The following is a 17,143-nucleotide window of genomic DNA, read 5'->3' on the forward strand; positions in this document are numbered from 1 at the left end:
TAAATTGAGGCATCTATGTCCAGTCAGTGGCAATGCTTTCCGCGGTAGTTGCATAGAAGGCTTCACATCTGTATGTGCATTTAAAGAACAAACTTGATTGCCTCATGATTCTATGTCGCAAAGTGTTTTTTTTTCACATTCGCGTTACATACTGTGTGTCCAAGTACTACGGTAGAAAGCTATGGCCAACGACAACACCGTTAAGACGCGGCAAGCAATGCGGTTCGCCGGACCAGGGCATAGGAAGGGCCCGCCAATCAAACAGTGGCCGAAACATGAATAAAGAAAACGATCCCTTATAGAACGCGTTCACTGACCTGTAACAAGACCGTTGTTCATTCTTTAACAGGTGGAATAAATAAATAGCGCAAGCATCGGCTGCATTTAAATACTGAACTATGAGCATACCTCCCCTCTCTCCACACACGCACACACACCCAAGATTTAAAAATTCACCGGGACAGCTAATTGTTAAGTGAAGGAAACAGCGCGGAAGACGGATGGTACACGACTACACAGGCGCTTAACTAGCAACTGAAATGTTCGTTTTTCAGCGACATTAACCACTGTCAGCAGTGCAGAAAAAGCTTATCTCCATAAACCCTTCGACCGAGAGAGCGTCTGTACACGTCCAGCCTGCTACAAAGCAAAGCGTTATCAAAGCATTGTGCTTGTTTTCGTGATTTTTAATAGAACAGCTTGGATTCCATGCTCAGTGAAGACACCAGTGTAAGGTCTATGCTATGAACAAAAAAATAGCAAAATTATTCTAACTTCGAATAGTCAACGGTTCTTCTTACGGCATACAGACAAGTATTTTTAACAACATTCAGTACTATTAACGCGCTGCGTGTTTATAACCACTGGTTAATTAAATATTATAGTCGCTCATACAGCCAGCTGACAACAAAAAAGCACTGCAGGACGTTTTCACGACAAGTGATTCGTGCTGCCTCAACTTCTCTTTCGTTGACGTCGGGCGAAAAATTTTCTTTTCTTGTAGTGAAAGCTACATTGGCCACAAACTCGCAGTTTCGCCGTGCTCGCAGTCCCACCGTGGTCGCATCGCACCACGTGACCAACCGCGTGACAAACCACGTGACCAGCCAGAGCGCCACGCCGCCGGCAGCTGCTCCGCACCACGTGACCAACCGCGTGACAAACCACGTGGCCAGCCAGAGCGCCGCGCCGCCGGCAGCTGCTCCGCACCACGTAACCAACCGCGTGACGAACCACGTGACCAGCCGCAGCGCCGCGCCGCCGGCAGCTGCTCCGCACCACGTGACCAACCGCGTGACGAACCACGTGACCAGCCGCAGCGCCGCGCCGCCGGCAGCTGCTCCGCACACCACGTGACCAACCACATGTTCGGTGCCGGGAGCCACTGAAGCCCCCGCACACTCCCTGAATTAAAATAACCCTGTGTCGAGGCTGGGAATTGAAAGACGGCTTTTGGCGTTCGAAGCGCAGCCGCTACCACTCCTCTACGACGGCTCAAGGTTTAATCATGAATAAAGGCGCATATAGTGAATGCGCGCCTTTCATATATTAACTCTGCCGCACCAGATGTCGCCGCGCTTTCGCCACGTACATCCTGGCCTAACAGAGCTAGGCCATCATCCTTTCTTTTGCGAAGGAGGCACTGGCCTGTAGAGCCGCAATTCTCTGTAAAAAAAAATAAACAAAGTAATAGCTTGGATTGAACGCGCTGAACAAATTGGTCTGCAACGATACGAGTGCGCTCGAAGACGGACACGGAATGGCGAATTCCCGGGACGGTGCAAAACCGCTCCGTCGTGTGAAGCGGCCATTTTGAGTGGAATTCGCAGACCGGGGGCGTATTTATTTACAACAGAGCGCATTCTAATTATCATCAGGGGTCATTCTTATGAGAGGTTGGTCATGCTTTCTTCTATGCCCTCAGCCCATTTTTTCTCTTTTTCAGAGCGCAAGTTCTACTTCGCGACCAAAGCTCCAAAATCCGGGTCATCGCTAAAACCTTGACCTAATGAATACATAATAAATATTGCCGCGACTGGGTTTCGAACCTGCGGTGGCCCGAACAGATCACCTTCGCGGGCCGCCGCGGTGGCTCAGTGGTTACGGCGCTCGGCTGCTGACCCGAAAGACGCGGGTTCGATCTCCGCCGCGGCGGTCGAATTTCGATGGAGGCGAAATTCTAAAGGCCCGTGTACTGTGCGACGTGAGTGCACGTTAAAGTACACCCGGTGGTCGAAATTTCCGGAGACCTTCACTACGGCGTCCCTCATAGCCTCAGTCACTTTGGGACGTTAAACTCTATAAAATAAAGTATACCACCTTCGCTGGCCACAGCACGAGAGCACTATGCTATCGCCGCAGCCAATCACGCCTCGTCTTAAGCTGCAACTACGTATGCAGACTGTGCATTCCACACCGTTTTCTTCATAATAATTGGTTTTTGGCGAAAGGAAATGGCGCAGTATCCATCTCATATATCGTTGGACATCTGAACCGCGCCGTAAGGGAAGGGATAAGGGAGGGAGTGAAATGAGAAACGAGCCCCGCCGCGGTGGCTCAGTGGTTAGGGCGCTCGACTACTGATCCGGAGCTCCCGGGTTCGAACCCGACCGCGGCGGCTGCGTTTTTATGGAGGAAAAACGCTAAGGCGCCCGTGTGCTGTGCGATGTCAGTGCACGTTAAAGATCCCCAGGTGGTCGAAATTATTCCGGAGCCCTCCACTACGGACCTATTTGTTCCTCTCTTCTTTCACTCCCTCCTTTATCCCTTCCCTTACGGCGCGGTTCAGGTGTCCAACGATATATGAGACAGATACTGCGCCATTTTCTTTCCACCAAAAACCAATTATTATAAGAAAGAGGTGCCGTAGTGGAGGGCTCCGGAATAATTTCGACCACCTGGCGTTCTTTAACGTGCACTGACATCGCACAGCACACGGGCCTTAGCGTTTTTCCTCCATAAAAACTCAGCCGCCGCGGTCGTGTTCGAACTCGGGAACTCCGGATCAGTACTCGAATCAACTTCCATCTGCGTCGCGAACAGATCAGTTCGCGTCAGGTCACGTCAGGTTGCCTCAGATGGCGTCAGATCAGCTTAACCTGAGTTTATTATCGTCGCCAGAAATGCCGACGACCCCACAAACCAAAACCATGAATCAACCAGGCTAAATATTCTTTCTCACGTCTACTCGGTTTAACTGCGTTAAAAACCCTACCATCTTTTTTCTTCCTACTTCACAACTGGCTGCTTCAAGAAGAAAAGCTAAGAGAAAAAGAATTTTACCCCATTACAAGGCGAGCAAGAACAATTCATCAATGATACTGTTTTGGTGGTGGCCTCGCCGCATTGCGTCATCATCATCATAGCTTTCACAGCTGCTCGTGCCTCGATAAGAACTTTGCGTCATGTCCGTTGGAAGCTCTTCTTATTCCCTTCACTTAGGCGGCAGCTAGTGTGTCGTCTGTGACAGGAGGACGGGGAATATTATTTTAAGAGCAAGCACGGATTAGCCTCAGTATGTGAGCCTCCTTTTCTGCCGCTGCTTGTAGCGTCTTGAAGCCTGCTTGCGCGGCAAAAACGTCTGGAAGCAAGATTTGCCAAGTAGTGCTTTTCAAGACATATCCACTTCTGAAGTCTCTATTTCCTCATTTACAGAGGGATGAAATAAGACGGCGTTGTGAAGTCTGTCGGCGACGTCAGAATGCGTGCACTTTCGATGAATTTTCTGGGAAAGACGGGCAGATGCGCTACTTTTGTGAGTGTTTCGCAAGAAAAGCGATTGTGCACGTTGCAAGTGCTCATTGGTCGAAACGCGTCGACAGGTGTCTGCGGAGAGCTTATTTATCCGTGCGGGAGCGAAGTTAAACACTCTTCGTTTGCACCGCGATCAAACGTTAAAGGTTGAACGACGCGGACGAAGATGACGAAAGGCGTGTGGCTTGCGCTATGCCTGGCCCTGCTTGCGGCGCCAAGAGTGTCAAGTGAACAAGAGACGGCGGTGCCTTCGAAAACAGCCGAGGCTTTGAAATCACAGGACACGGCGGCTGCTTCGCCAGACAAGAGCGCCCAGCAGGCGCTGCCTCCAGAAAAAATTAGCCAGGGTGATATTCAAGAAGCGACTCCTTACGAGGAGGACCCAACTCACCTGGAGAGACAGCGCATGGAAGACGTAAGTCTCAATTCGCTACTACTGACCGTCGCTTGCTGACTGTATCGAGTAAGACACAATGCAGCCGCTAAACTGCTTGCAACAACCTTCGTGATGGCTGGTCGACCAAGAAAGCAGTATATGTGTTGTGGTTTATGGAAGATAGGCATTGCGTTTTATGGCACATAGGTAACTAAGGCCATCATGCGCCAAGCATAAGTTATAGGAAACGTTTTTTGAATTCTATCGGACTGTGAAAAAAATCATCCGTGGTGTAGACGGTTTCAAACGTTAGTACTACCTAGTAACAACTAGAAGAATTTTAGAAATGGATACTAGTAAAAGTTTTAAAGAGTGTCTGGTAACCTCAGTAGCTATCCTTGGCTGGGCATAGATCTCGAGGCTCCCAACGCACCAAAAGGAATATATATGTAGTTTGTTGTGAAATGTGGTTGGTTGTTTTGGTTTATGAGGTTTTAGCATCCCAAAGCGGTTCAGGTTATGTGGGTCGCCGTAGTGGAGTGCTCCGGAATAATTTCGACTACCTGGGGTTCTTTAACGTGCACTGACATCGCAAAGTAAACGTGCATCTAGCACTTCGCCTCCGTCTAAATGCGACCGCCGTGGCCGGGCTCGAAACCGCGTCTCTCGGGTCAGCAGTCGAGCACCATAATCACTGAGCCACCCCGGCCGCTGTGAAATGTGAGGTTTAGTACTAAAGCTATAGTACATTAAAGCCTACAATTTAGGAAGCAGTTATAACTAACCCGTAAATAAAAGCGAGAATAAAAATAAGTATGGCTTACAGCGGTGCGAGAAGCGCCGTGACGCAAAAAGAACTGCATCCTTACGTTCAGTCGGCTGGACTCTTAGCATGAAGCTCCAGTTTTCTGTACAGAAAAAATAGGCATGTCAGGTGACAATGCACCTCATCCCCCAGCCTCATCGCCTTTCGAGAGCCGGCAACTAGCATAACGTGACCGGTCTAGCGCTCGCGATGCACTTAAATAAGCGCGCCACGAGCGAAATTGGAGGTCTTCGGATCGGATCCGACCGGTGGCATTTGCATTTGCTTTTTTCTGCTTTGTAATCAATTTATATTTAAACTAATTACGCTATTAATCGCCCTCCCATTGATGAACACCGCAAATTAAAAAGGAACATCCCCTATGCTCCTTTGTTTCGGCGACCGTCATGTATGTCATATAGAGCCCTTCCCTTGGCTGCTCAGTAGCTAACAAGGGCCTCGAACCTTTCAGTCTTGACGCCACAAATAGCGTCAAGTGGTTCTCGCGCAGCTTCCGCCCTCGCTGTTCGAACACGTTTCACGTGACACTCGCGGTAATACAGGACGTACTGCTCCGCCGCTATGGACGAGGGTGGCGCTGGTGAACACTCTTAAGGTTCAGTTACACTGCACATAAATACCCCCGAAAGCAGAAGATTGGACAGCCGTCGCCTATATAGCTCAGTTGGTAGAACCCAGGACGCGAAATTCGGAGGTCGTGGGTTCGGAGCCCATCGGCACCATGGAGATGTTTTTTCTTCTGCTTTCTAAAGAATTTACCTTTAAAATAAGCACACTATTACTCTACCTTTAGTGAACATCATAAATTAAAGAAATAACATCGTCTATGCTCGCTGGTTCTGGGTGAACGTTGGCTGCCGTCACGTGTATCATGGGATGAGGATAGCCAGGCCCAGTTCGGTGAAGGTCACTGCTGTTTTCACTTTCTGCAGCTTTCAGAGTTCACACGTGGTCCAAGCATAGAGGAACGAAAAATGAACGAACGGTCTGGCTTTGTCTGTAGAGTTATATCACTGCTAAGCTGCAGTGTCCCTCGGGAGTTTCGCGGTTTGGGTACCTGAAGTCTACAATCTAGGAGATTTATTCGGCGCTTATTTCAATGTCACTCACATAAATGAAAGAAGGAGACGCTCTTGAAGAGAAACATAAGGCGGGTAGTGGGGGGAAGTTAGTGTTTGACCACGATCTAGAAGCTTCGCTCCGCAGGCTTCGCGTTCACAACCACAGGCCTCGGATTCTCCACATAACGGAAAACTTTCCGACAAGCACAAAACAGCGCGCAATATGTCTGTCAATATTAAGCAGTGCATGAGAAACTGGCTTGATGCACTGCATGCAAGTGTTGCTATAATTTTTATGAACAAAAGATGACCTCACTGCATAGATAATACAGTTAATACCGACAGAAAATGTGCTGGTGGCTTCAGACCGTCGTTCACAGCTACTCGATGAAATGTTTAATGTAAACGCAATCCTAACTCCAGCCTGTACAGCGTTGGTAAAAAAATATTCTGGCCACCAGGTGCGCCCCTGCATTGCGCCCTTAAAGGGGCTCTGAAACGCCTTCTGAGGAGAGCACATTAACTCACTTAATCACTGCACTCTGTTGCCATGAAAACCAGAGCCAAATAATACTCTTCCACAAGCAGCAGAAGACCCACAATCACGCGTCCAAGTTAGCGAGCCCTTCCCGGCGACTTTTTCATGCTCGCACACTCCTCCGTGCTCCGCATCTGCGTAGACAAGGTGAGAGGTGGCCATTGGTTAGGTTCTTTCAGACGTCAGGCAGCTACACTGGCCGCAACCAATAAGCCGCTTATCTCCGGCGGGTCGGGAAGCTCCGCTCCCAGAGGGGGTCGGCGAAGGCGCGCCTACCTTCCAGCGTGCAAAAAATGACGAGAAGAGAAGGAAAGGCGCGAAGACGCTGAAATTCAAATTTTAACTACAGATAACTCAGCTTCTACAAAGCGCATTAAAAAAATATTTGCTGGACACTATTCGTGAAGCAGCGTGCTTCAATATCCCGGGCATGCCGCAACTTTATTAGAGCCCTTTTCACAGCCTCGTTAATACTTTTTACCTCTTTGTAGGGCTCAGAAAGTACTCTTCAACGTAAAGACATTGAAGTCAGGAATAGCGGAGCGACTTACAATGCCGAAACGGAAAGCAGAGCTGCTGGCCTGTGCATTCTTCGCTAAAGTTGCACTTAAACCCACCCCGGTCAACCTAGGATATTGAACGCAATCTTCAAATAGTGTGGCCCCCATGACTCGGCACCACACCTTTAACCTATAGCGCACAACAGAAAAGCACTGTTGCTACAAAGTACACCGCGACGGGTCGCATTTATGTGGTTATAGCTAAGGAAGCCAGTTAAGGAAGCCAGGAGCAGAAATAATGACTCATCTTTATACTTAGTACAAACAGCGCCTGGCAGCCATATGTTGCATTTTTTAAACTTCGAGTGGCCTTTAAACAGAGTCAACACGATTGTCATTGGGCTTCAGGGCACCTTCAAAGAAAAACTCGATTCTAAGTCAACGAAAAAAAAGAATACTGGCGCGTTCTTTTTTTTTTTTTGCAAATGCGTGACAAATGTCAGGACAAGCAAACGAACGACCGCCTCATAGATTTACAATGGCCGCTCTTCGTAGCATGCAAGACAAGTTCACAATCACGCGACATATCGGCAGCCGCAAGAGATTCTGTAGGAGGGCAAAAGTTATGCAAGCCAACAGCTGTCAGAGTTCTTCGAGAGCTCCGAGAAGAGAGAACAATGGGGATGCTTCCATAGAGCAGCATAGTAACGCTGTGTTTATCTCCGGGTGGAGAAACCTAGCTCAACTCCCGCGTCGATACATTTACTAGTACGCAGCCGCCGCGGTGGCTCAGTGGCTACGGCGTTTGGCTGCTGACCCTAAAGACGCGGGTTTGATCCTGGCCGCGGCGCTCAAATTCCGATGGAGGTGAAGTTCTAGAGGCCCGTGCACCATGCGATGTCAGTGCACATTAAACAACCGCAAGTGATGGAAATTCCCGGAGCCCTTCACTACGGCGTCCCTCATAGCCTGAGTCGCTTTGGAATGTTAAACCCCTATAAACCCAAACATTTATTGGCACGCAAGGTACGGAATTGTATACAGCGTCAGGTGAAGCAAGCAGGCACATAGGCACCATCTCTAACACAGTGCCAGCTAATTAATTATTTTAATGCACCAACTTTGTGCTTTTCGAGATGCACATTTTATGTTCCAGGGCTTACACACCATAATTTTTTTTCATGACCGGGACGGCCCTCTATCAGGAACCATTAAAGTATAATATGTGGCGGTACAACAAGTGGTGGCACATTAGTTGGCGGTACATTACAAGACTCTACAAAAGCCTGAGCAGGAAGCACAAGCGGATATATTTCGCATCAATCGCAAAACTATCCACGTTCGCCGATAGACATCGCTGTGCGTTCGTTGTTCTCATGGCTGTGTTGTGCCCGCTCGATATGTCAATCATCTGCTTTCACGCAGGAACCCGTGCGCTAACGGTTGTAGAAAGCGACACGTCGATGTGCAATCACTGATGTTTGGCCACGAGTATATACATGAAAAAAAGGGCTCAGTGAAGCGCTAAAAATTTGCTTGCTGTTTGAGTAAGACATCAAAAAGCCACTCGCTCACAGCTATCTTGACGTCCTTGTAAGAGCTGGCGGGTTAAGAGTCGATAGGATGGGGTAGGAAAACCTTTATTGTTCAACAGAAAGAGGGTAGCCAGAGGGCTACCCGCCTAGATGACGGCCGAAAGGTCTTGACACTCGGCGGCGGCTTCGGCTAGTCGGACGAGTTGGAGTTAAGTCGACGGGTCGGAGCTCAGTAGTAAGGCCTCGTCTTGGTCTCTCGTCTTTATGCCTCGCCCCTCCCGTGAGGCATGAGGACATTCCCATAGTATGTGGTCTAAGGTTGCCCTAAGTTGGCAGTTTGGGCATTTTTCTGAAAATTGCCCTGGGTACACAAGACTCCAGAGGGCCGGGTTTGGAAAGGTGTATGTTTGTAATCGGCGTCAGTTGATGGCTTGGTGTCTGGTCAAGGATCTATCCGCTGGAGAAAGTCTCGCAGTCGAGCGTGACAATGTCAAGACCACGCTCGCTACTTCAGCATCTCATATCGCTACAGTGCGCTTCTTTTTGTTCATTTACAAAGTGTTCTACAACGTGGAGTCAATTTCAAAGAAATCAAATACCATGATGATCTGCTTCTGTGCTGTCGCAGTTTATCAACATCACGGAAAGGATTTACGTGGTACAGCGCAACTTCAAACTCAAGGAAGGCGATACGTGTGAGTCTGCGCAAAGACTGCGTCAACTGAACGACAGAGAATACGAGTACGTCTTACGTGGGCGTCATGCAAGGAGCATGGAAAGCTTGTGAGTGTTTGCATTTCTCACGACCTGCCTCCCTTTCTTTGCTGTTGTTTGCACTCAATCTTGCAGAGTCTGAAAAACGACTGTAGCAGTTTGGTTTTATTCAACTTTCTGCTCTAATCAGTTTGCAGGAAAAAAATTGCTACACAATTGCTTCTCCACAGCGCATAGTTCCCCGAATAGCCAATCCGCAACATGTAAATGTTGCCATGAGCCACACTCCTGTTCGCATAATTTATGAGGCCGACCATGAGCAGAATGGTTAATTGACAGAATCAGAAAGAGAAAATCAGCTCTCTCTGACTTCAGCCCTATGTGGCCGACTCGGCGACAACTTTAGCACACCAACTAGTTTCAGTCCAACGCATAAAACAATCAATAGAACTGTACTAAAATCTACGTCAGCCTTATACACATGGAGCGTCTCGTAAAGCTAGCTATTAGATAAAGTTATGCTCATCTTCTGTAACTAAACTCTAAACACAAATACGCCCATATGAGAGTAAAAAGAGGAGTAAGCTCTCCTCTAGAGCACACCCTATTGTTAAGGAGTGTGCGCTAGAGGACAGCTTACTCGCTTCGCAATCCTTTTTTGTTTATAGTGTACTGAGGAAGGAAGCAAACGCTCTGGATGAAGCCATTGCGTAGCGCGTTGCTTTGTCAAGCATTAAATGATCTTCACTCGAACACGAAGTGCAAAGGTATCCAGAGACATGCCAAAAGCCCGCCAGTCACCCTTACAAAATAGGTCTATAGACAGCCTATGGAGCTCTTATAGACTGTATTGCCTTCCTGTAGATATTTCTTCTTGTCTATTCATGGCATATCGACTGTCTATAGACAAAAGTCAACTAAAAGTGTGTGGCCATAAATCTATATATTGTCTACAGACTGTCTACAGGATTTGTATTGCCTATAGACTGTTCTGTATGGTTTGTCTAGAGAGAGTCTATAGACTTTATAGACAGAAGTATATGGAAAGTCGACAGACTGTGTAAAGAAATTTTTGTAAGGGCAGAGCGCCAGGGACAGCTGGGATATTTCAGGCGCTTCTTTACAGAACGTGGCCACTACAGAAAGCGACTACAGTGAAACCTCTGCAGCCGTCGGCTCATGCACAAGAGCGGATTCATCACTGGCGATTAGGTGTTCCCGCATGACGAACTAGAAAAGCCTAGGTCAAATGCGCATCTTCCAACGTCCTTCACCGATCATATTTTGCATTTATTGCTACTCTTGCTTCGAGTATTAATCGCCCTTTTTTATTGCTTCAAAACAATTTTTAGTGCGCATGGAATTCTTGCAGGAATTTCACGGTACTCAAGCTCCAGACGGGATCATGCAGTGGGATATCTGACGCTCCGGATGGCACAGATAGCCATAGATGGTCTGCATTAATGCACACAGCGCTTTAAGTTATGGAGCGTAACAGTGCACCTATGAAGCGGCGCAGTGACTGTTTCGCAGGCCCGTTTTGCCGCCTAGCTTGCCCTTGATAAAGCCAAGACGTTTTGTGCCACGCACAAGGTTTGCCTCAAAAACCCAGCGTTTCTGTACAAACGACGTCCACTGAGAAGACAACAACGTGTAAAGCAATAAAATACAGCCAGATAGAAAGCATTATAGTGTTTATCTAACTTCGACAAAAGGAATCTCCACGCATTGACTAAAATGGCTGCCATAGATTAAATAAGGTTTTTTTCGCTTATAAGAATCCCGAGGGAAACAAACATTGAAAGCTTTAATGGACCGCGAGATTAACGGAAAAACTCACAGGACAGTTAGAGTAGTCGGCATGACATCACTAAAACGCAGATCTTGTGGGAAGTTTCTACGATTGAATGACGGCGTTTTTCTGACACACCCTTGGTGATGATATCATGAAATGAGAGAACCAATCAGAAGCACCGGAGATGTAACTGAGTGATGACTTCGTGATTATAAAAACCAATTAGAAGCATTGTACGTGATACGTGATCTGCAAGTGTCCACGAGATGTGGTCACAACGACACCGACGCAGTTAAACCGAGAAACGAGATATTAGGAGCTGTGCATTGCCCCGCCGCGGTGGCTCAGTGGTTAGGGCGCTCGACTACTGATCCGGAGTTCCCGGGCTCGAACCCGACCGCGGCGGCTGCGTTTTTATGGAGGAAAAACGCTAAGGCGCCCGTGTGCTGTGCGATGTCAGTGCACGTTAAAGATCCCCAGGTGGTCGAAATTATTCCGGAGCCCTCCACTACGGCACCTATTCTTCCTTTCTTCTTTCACTCCCTCCTGTATTCCTTCCCTTACGGCGCGGTTCAGGTGTCCAAAGATATATGAGACAGATACTGCGGCATTTCCTTTCCCAAAAACCAATTATTATTATTATTAGCTGTGCATTGAGACCTCACTCGAGAACCGGCTTTGTACGAGCCTCGAACAGTGATGTGGAGCCTAACTTTGAGAGTGCGAATTACCCAGTACACCACTAAATCTCAAGGAATGCGCTTGCCGGATGGTAAGAAATTTAGATCTTTCGTAAAGGCCGCTTTCAAGGAACTTATGACGGCAAGCGAACATTTCTATACTCGCAGAGGCCTTCACAGAGCCCAAAGCCTGATGTATGTCGTTAACCACGCACGGCCGTCTCTCGTTTTATTGCTCACTTTTTGCATGTCTGAACTGCATGTGTCGTCGAATCAGCAAGCGTGTCTGAGCCGACAATAGAAGTGTAAAAAACTGCGTAAATCTTTGGTTAGGAATCAAAATGTTGCATGTAGCCAAAAAAAAGAACACAATTGCAAGGAGGAAAAATCAATTATATTTGATCGTAAACGACAACGTGGAACAAGAGCCGTTATAAATATGCTTTCTGTGTACTTACACTTCTTTTTCTATTTTTTCGTGCAGTATGACAATGAAAACCACTTTCACCGTGAGCAAGACGGGCATTCACAAGGAGTACAACGCTGTCACGTACCAGCACGGCATGGGTAACGCCACTCTTGCGCTTCTCACAATATTCCAGCCTCAATAACCTGATATATGTGCACAGTAGCTGAGAAGTAGCCTCGTTTCCATATACCCGAAACAGCGGGTTGAGTCGGGCGTCGGGCTGAGCAAGATGGCCCCAACTCGATGACTTCGCGTTTACATGAACTCGCTACCAGCGAGTCGACAGTTGCGGCGCACCTTCGGAGGCACGGCCCTGCGAGTGGAGAAAATACTTTCCAAAGTCATGCAAGGGGATTGAGTGTAATTTTAGGAAGAGGTCAGCGAGTCAACCCACCCCTTGTTGTCGGGCTGAGTGGTACCGACTGCTTTACTCCTAGACACGACTATGACGCGTTTACATGGACCCGCTAACCCGTTTTCTACACGAAAAACAAACTCGATTTGAATTTGTCGAGTACACTGTACACTAGGAGCCAGGGTGGGGCGCCCGACTGTTTAGTCCGTATGTGGCACAGTCGGAAAATGCTGTCACTGCGTAACGGATATGATTATGCATAATAAAAATAATACAGTTAATAGTTATATTTATGAATAAAAAGGCATTGCTAGTTGACAAAGAACACAGAGCCTCGCACTGTGTTACAGAGTAGCACAAATTTTTAAAAGTACCATGACCACCTATCAACAAGGCTTTACAGCTTTTGTTTTTAGCAGGGTGCTTCAAAACAGGGACAGGGAGTGCTGAGGCTCTACGTTCCCTTCAATGAAACTAATCATGCTCGTTCTACAGGGGTCGCCTTTTATTTAGTAGTAGTAGGTGTTGGTCGAATGTTTAGGGGAATTCCCCAATGTGGAGCAGATTTGTAATAAGGGAGTGATTACTCATAGGCATCCACCTAAGCGCAGCCATGTGGCTGCGAAAGAAAGCTATACAGCTTCCACTGCTTCTATGCAAGATATATAGCTTTCCTTGCCGTATTGCTCCGCATGGGTGCATGCCAATGGGTATTTACTTCCCTATTACTTGTTGTTGTTGTTGTTGTTGTTGTTGTTGTTGTTGTTGTTGTTGTTGTTGTTGTTGTTGTTGTTGTTGTTGTTGTTGTTGTTGTTGTTGTTGTTGTTGTTGTTGTTGTTGTTGTTGTTGTTGTTGTTGTTGTTGTTGTTGTTGTTGTTGTTGTTGTTGTTGTTGTTGTTGTTGTTGTTGTTGTTGTTGTTGTTGTAGGCAACTTTAGGTCACAAATTAAGCAACTAGTAGGTCGCCGGCCTGTCGTATCATGTAACCAGCCTTTCAGGATCCCAAATTCCACCGGAATGAACTTTCTGGAGGAGTCCTTCTTAGTTTAACACAATGAGCAAAACAGATTGCGCAGTGATAGCAATCAAAGAATTGCAGAGGATAGGGACGTGTCTTCTTTCCCTATTGTTGACTAGCCTTCGAATGCTCGTTTAATCGAGCTAACTGTGACAGCCACTTCGGCTACGCCATTCGCCAAAAATATGTCTTGCAAATAAATAAATAAATAAATAAATAAATAAATAAATAAAGTGCATGACCTTGTCCGAAATGTTTCGCTTTATAACGAAGCAGAAAACATGCGTTTTAGTTTCTCCCTGACCCCATTAGTGTAGAATTCCAACTACATATTCTAGCAGCACTGCACTCTTGCTGCGCTGCTGAAATCAAGTAAAATGAATCATTTTTACCAGGTGACTCTGAGGTGTGACTTTTGCATTACTCTAAGGTGCGAAACTATACGTTACAAATAGACCAATAATCACTCGATCTCACTTCGCAGGTGCAAGTAAAGTTGAGCGCAAGCTGATGTACATCAGTCCCGAGAAGACATGCGCAATCCTCGTCGAGCCGCTGAAGAAAGGCCGCAAAGGCAAGTCGCAGCGTTTCCATTTCCCTGCCCGCACCATTTAAGAATTTCCCCGCTGAAGGACGCACAATAGCTAAATATTTTTACGTAGTTACGAGTGAATGCAATAAAATCAGAAGGCAAGCGCGCTCGCAAAATGTGCATCACTCTACAGTGTGCAAGATCTAATATGTGTCCTCCGAGAGGCAATTAAAGTGGTACGTTTGAATCCGAGAAACTCTCAGTGAGTAAAATGTGAAAATGTTTATTTTACACAGACAAGTGCCAATGGCGGAAAGGGTATCGTAGCAGCAAGCAAACATCCTGCGCCAGGTTCATAAGTAATATGAAGATGGCGAATCCAACGGGAACAGAACAGACACAGCAACCACAGGACCGGCGCGATGTGTGTCTATCCTGCCTCCGTCGGTCGCGCCATCCTCATAATACTTTCACCATGAACGAACTTTCCCAAACCAGAGTTTCACTTGAGTTTCGCAAGGCCCGCTGCCGGGAGCGGTGACGTAACGTATTTTGAAACACGCACGGAGCCAATAAATAACCAGGAGAGACCGAAATTTAACTACAGTTCCTCCTGAAAGTTGTACGCTGCAAACATGGCCTGAAAGCAATAAAATTGTTAGGAGTTGAACGTTTTTAAACAAAATAGGCGCGCGAAAGCAGGTGTTCATTCTTCAACTAGAGGGGACACTTAGGCTCGGCCTTAAGTGTATGACGCGATACTTATAGTGGGTTAGTGCCCATATACGACGAAATGGTCAATCTGGACTTAACATTCATACATGGCAGCGAGATCTCGCACCACTGCCAGCGCAGTGGTGGAGTGGCGCAGCGGTTAAGAGATGTGCCACGGCGCTGGCAGAGCACTGGCAGGTGGCCGTTTCTATCACAGCCGCGCCTAGGGATTGTGCGACTCATTTTGCTCTCCCCGAGCAACCTCTCAAGCAGCTGGCGCTTAGCTCCTCCGAACTTACCCGAGTTGCTCGGGTAAGCTCGGGTAGTAACTCGGGTTGCTAGGCAACGGCACACGATCCTACGTACATATGGAACGGTGAACGTAACTACGGTGACAAGATCCTTAGGTGTTGGTAAGCGTATGAGCGTTTTCGCACTAATAAATAGGTCCCCAGCACTGCGGTACATCTAATATGCAAAGGTCACCCAAGTCCTGTTCTAAACTTTGTCGCGCCCTTCATCTGTCCTATGTTTCTTGTTCACCGGCAGGTTGTCAACTCGTACAGCCGGAGTCAACCGTCGACAACGGGATACCCGAAGATTGCAGGAGGGTATACAAGGCCCACTGCGGAAAGAGACTAGTCACCATTTACAACCCTGTATGCAAGGGTCTCCCGGACAGGTTCCCGCACGAGGAACTCTAAGCGTGTGTGCGACGAGGGGCTCTTCACGCTGGAGGCCAACCGAGGAAGGGGACTGGCGTTCCACGTGCCTGTGCGTCCAGGCTTTGCCAAAGGTACACTCTTTGTCAAAAGTTTAGAGCCCAGGGGGGTTTGCTTCTGAGTCATACCGTGTGGCTTGTAGTGCATTCTAATTGATCAAAATTGTCCTGTCCCCTCTAATAGGGAGGACTTCCACGAATGCTACAGAAGCCCCACTACACTACTTCTAACCAAACTACCTGGGCTCTAAAACTTCTGACCAAGGCTTTAACTGGAGCCCTTGTACGTGTTGTCTGAGCACATAAACTGGGCTCTGCTCTGGACCAGCTCTTGGACAAGCTGCTGGTCACTAAAACCCTAAGGTGTAGAAAAGCTCCAGACTGCAAAGATATTTTCTTCGATTTCTGCAGTATTCCAGAGTGAGGTTCAGGGGCGCTGGCTGAAGGCTGCACCATATACACAATATGGCCTGTGTACCTTTGGCAAGGACTTCAATAGTTTCGACACGGGATTCAAAGGCTTACACAAGAAGTTCAAGAACTTTGGCAAAGGTTTCAGAGAACTTGGCAAGGACATCAAGAACGTGTACGAAAGTTTTAGCGACTTTCACAAGGACTTCAAGGACTGTTCAAGATCATCAAAGACTTCGATGCTCCAGACTTTCTATACTGTAGTTAGTGCGCTGCGCTTTGTTAGAACAAGCTGACAATGCTGACACCTCCGAAGAACATTCTTTACGAGTCATCAGTGCTAAATAAAAATATAATTTTTCAATGTTATCTAATTAAACACTTAATTTTTGTTTCTTCTATTAGCGCAGAAGCGACGGCCATTTTTTAAAGAGTGCACTCATCTGCTTATTCGGCTTGAAGTACAACATTCTTCAAAATGGAACACATTAGGGCACTTCTGTATTTAGGCGCAGATTAAAATTAATCTCTCCGACGCACAAAAGCAGATCTGGTCTATGTACAATTCATTAATCCTTCTAGAATCTACATAACGCCCTTCGCGTTTTCTAAACAGATTATGGAGTATGAAGAGCTCTCTGAATTTTGCGAAAAAGGAATGACCACACACCTGACAAAAATAAATCATAATTCATGCGATTACAAGACATCTGGTCCAGATTGCAAATGTATCTACTTGATTAAGCAAAATGAAACAACCAAACCTATCTGCTGTGGATAGACGACGGTGAGCGGGGAAGCAAAAAAGTACTCGTGGTTGCGCCAAAAAGCGGAGGAAGGCACTAAGATGACACAAAGCAGTTGCATCGTCTCGATCCTTTCTTCCTTTTCTTGGCGCTATGTGACCAGGGATACGTACAGACTCGCTGCTATAAAATTTAATTTCAAGCGCAATCTCTCTATTCAAAGGCCCAACAATACAACACTGGACCACTTTACGAAGTGATTGCCAATGCCACGAACGCAGTGTGGCTATTACTGCCGTTCTCCAAGTCCGCAAAAGACCTATGAGCACAGCGGACACATCGCTAACAGCTAAATCATATCCACATACCCATCGAAACACTGGTTTGTGAACCACCCCAG

At 47.1% G+C, this 17,143-nt stretch overlaps 2 protein-coding genes across 8 annotated transcripts in view; one reads left to right on the forward strand and one right to left on the reverse strand.

Moving 5' to 3' along the window:
- inaE (inactivation no afterpotential E) overlaps positions 1-17,143 on the reverse strand; it is a 177,346-nt gene that overhangs the window by 80,832 nt on the left and 79,371 nt on the right. The gene's annotated exons all lie outside the window — the stretch shown is intronic.
- LOC144103947 (uncharacterized) lies at positions 3,845-16,376 on the forward strand. The gene is made up of 5 exons (XM_077636673.1): positions 3,845-4,168; positions 9,218-9,372; positions 12,263-12,345; positions 14,104-14,193; positions 15,415-16,376. Exons 1-5 carry the CDS (start codon positions 3,920-3,922, stop codon positions 15,567-15,569), a joined length of 732 nt encoding a protein of 243 aa, XP_077492799.1. The 5' UTR covers positions 3,845-3,919; the 3' UTR covers positions 15,570-16,376.

This window comes from Amblyomma americanum, chromosome 9, assembly GCF_052857255.1.
Source record: "Amblyomma americanum isolate KBUSLIRL-KWMA chromosome 9, ASM5285725v1, whole genome shotgun sequence".
Classification (NCBI taxonomy): domain Eukaryota; kingdom Metazoa; phylum Arthropoda; class Arachnida; order Ixodida; family Ixodidae; genus Amblyomma; species Amblyomma americanum.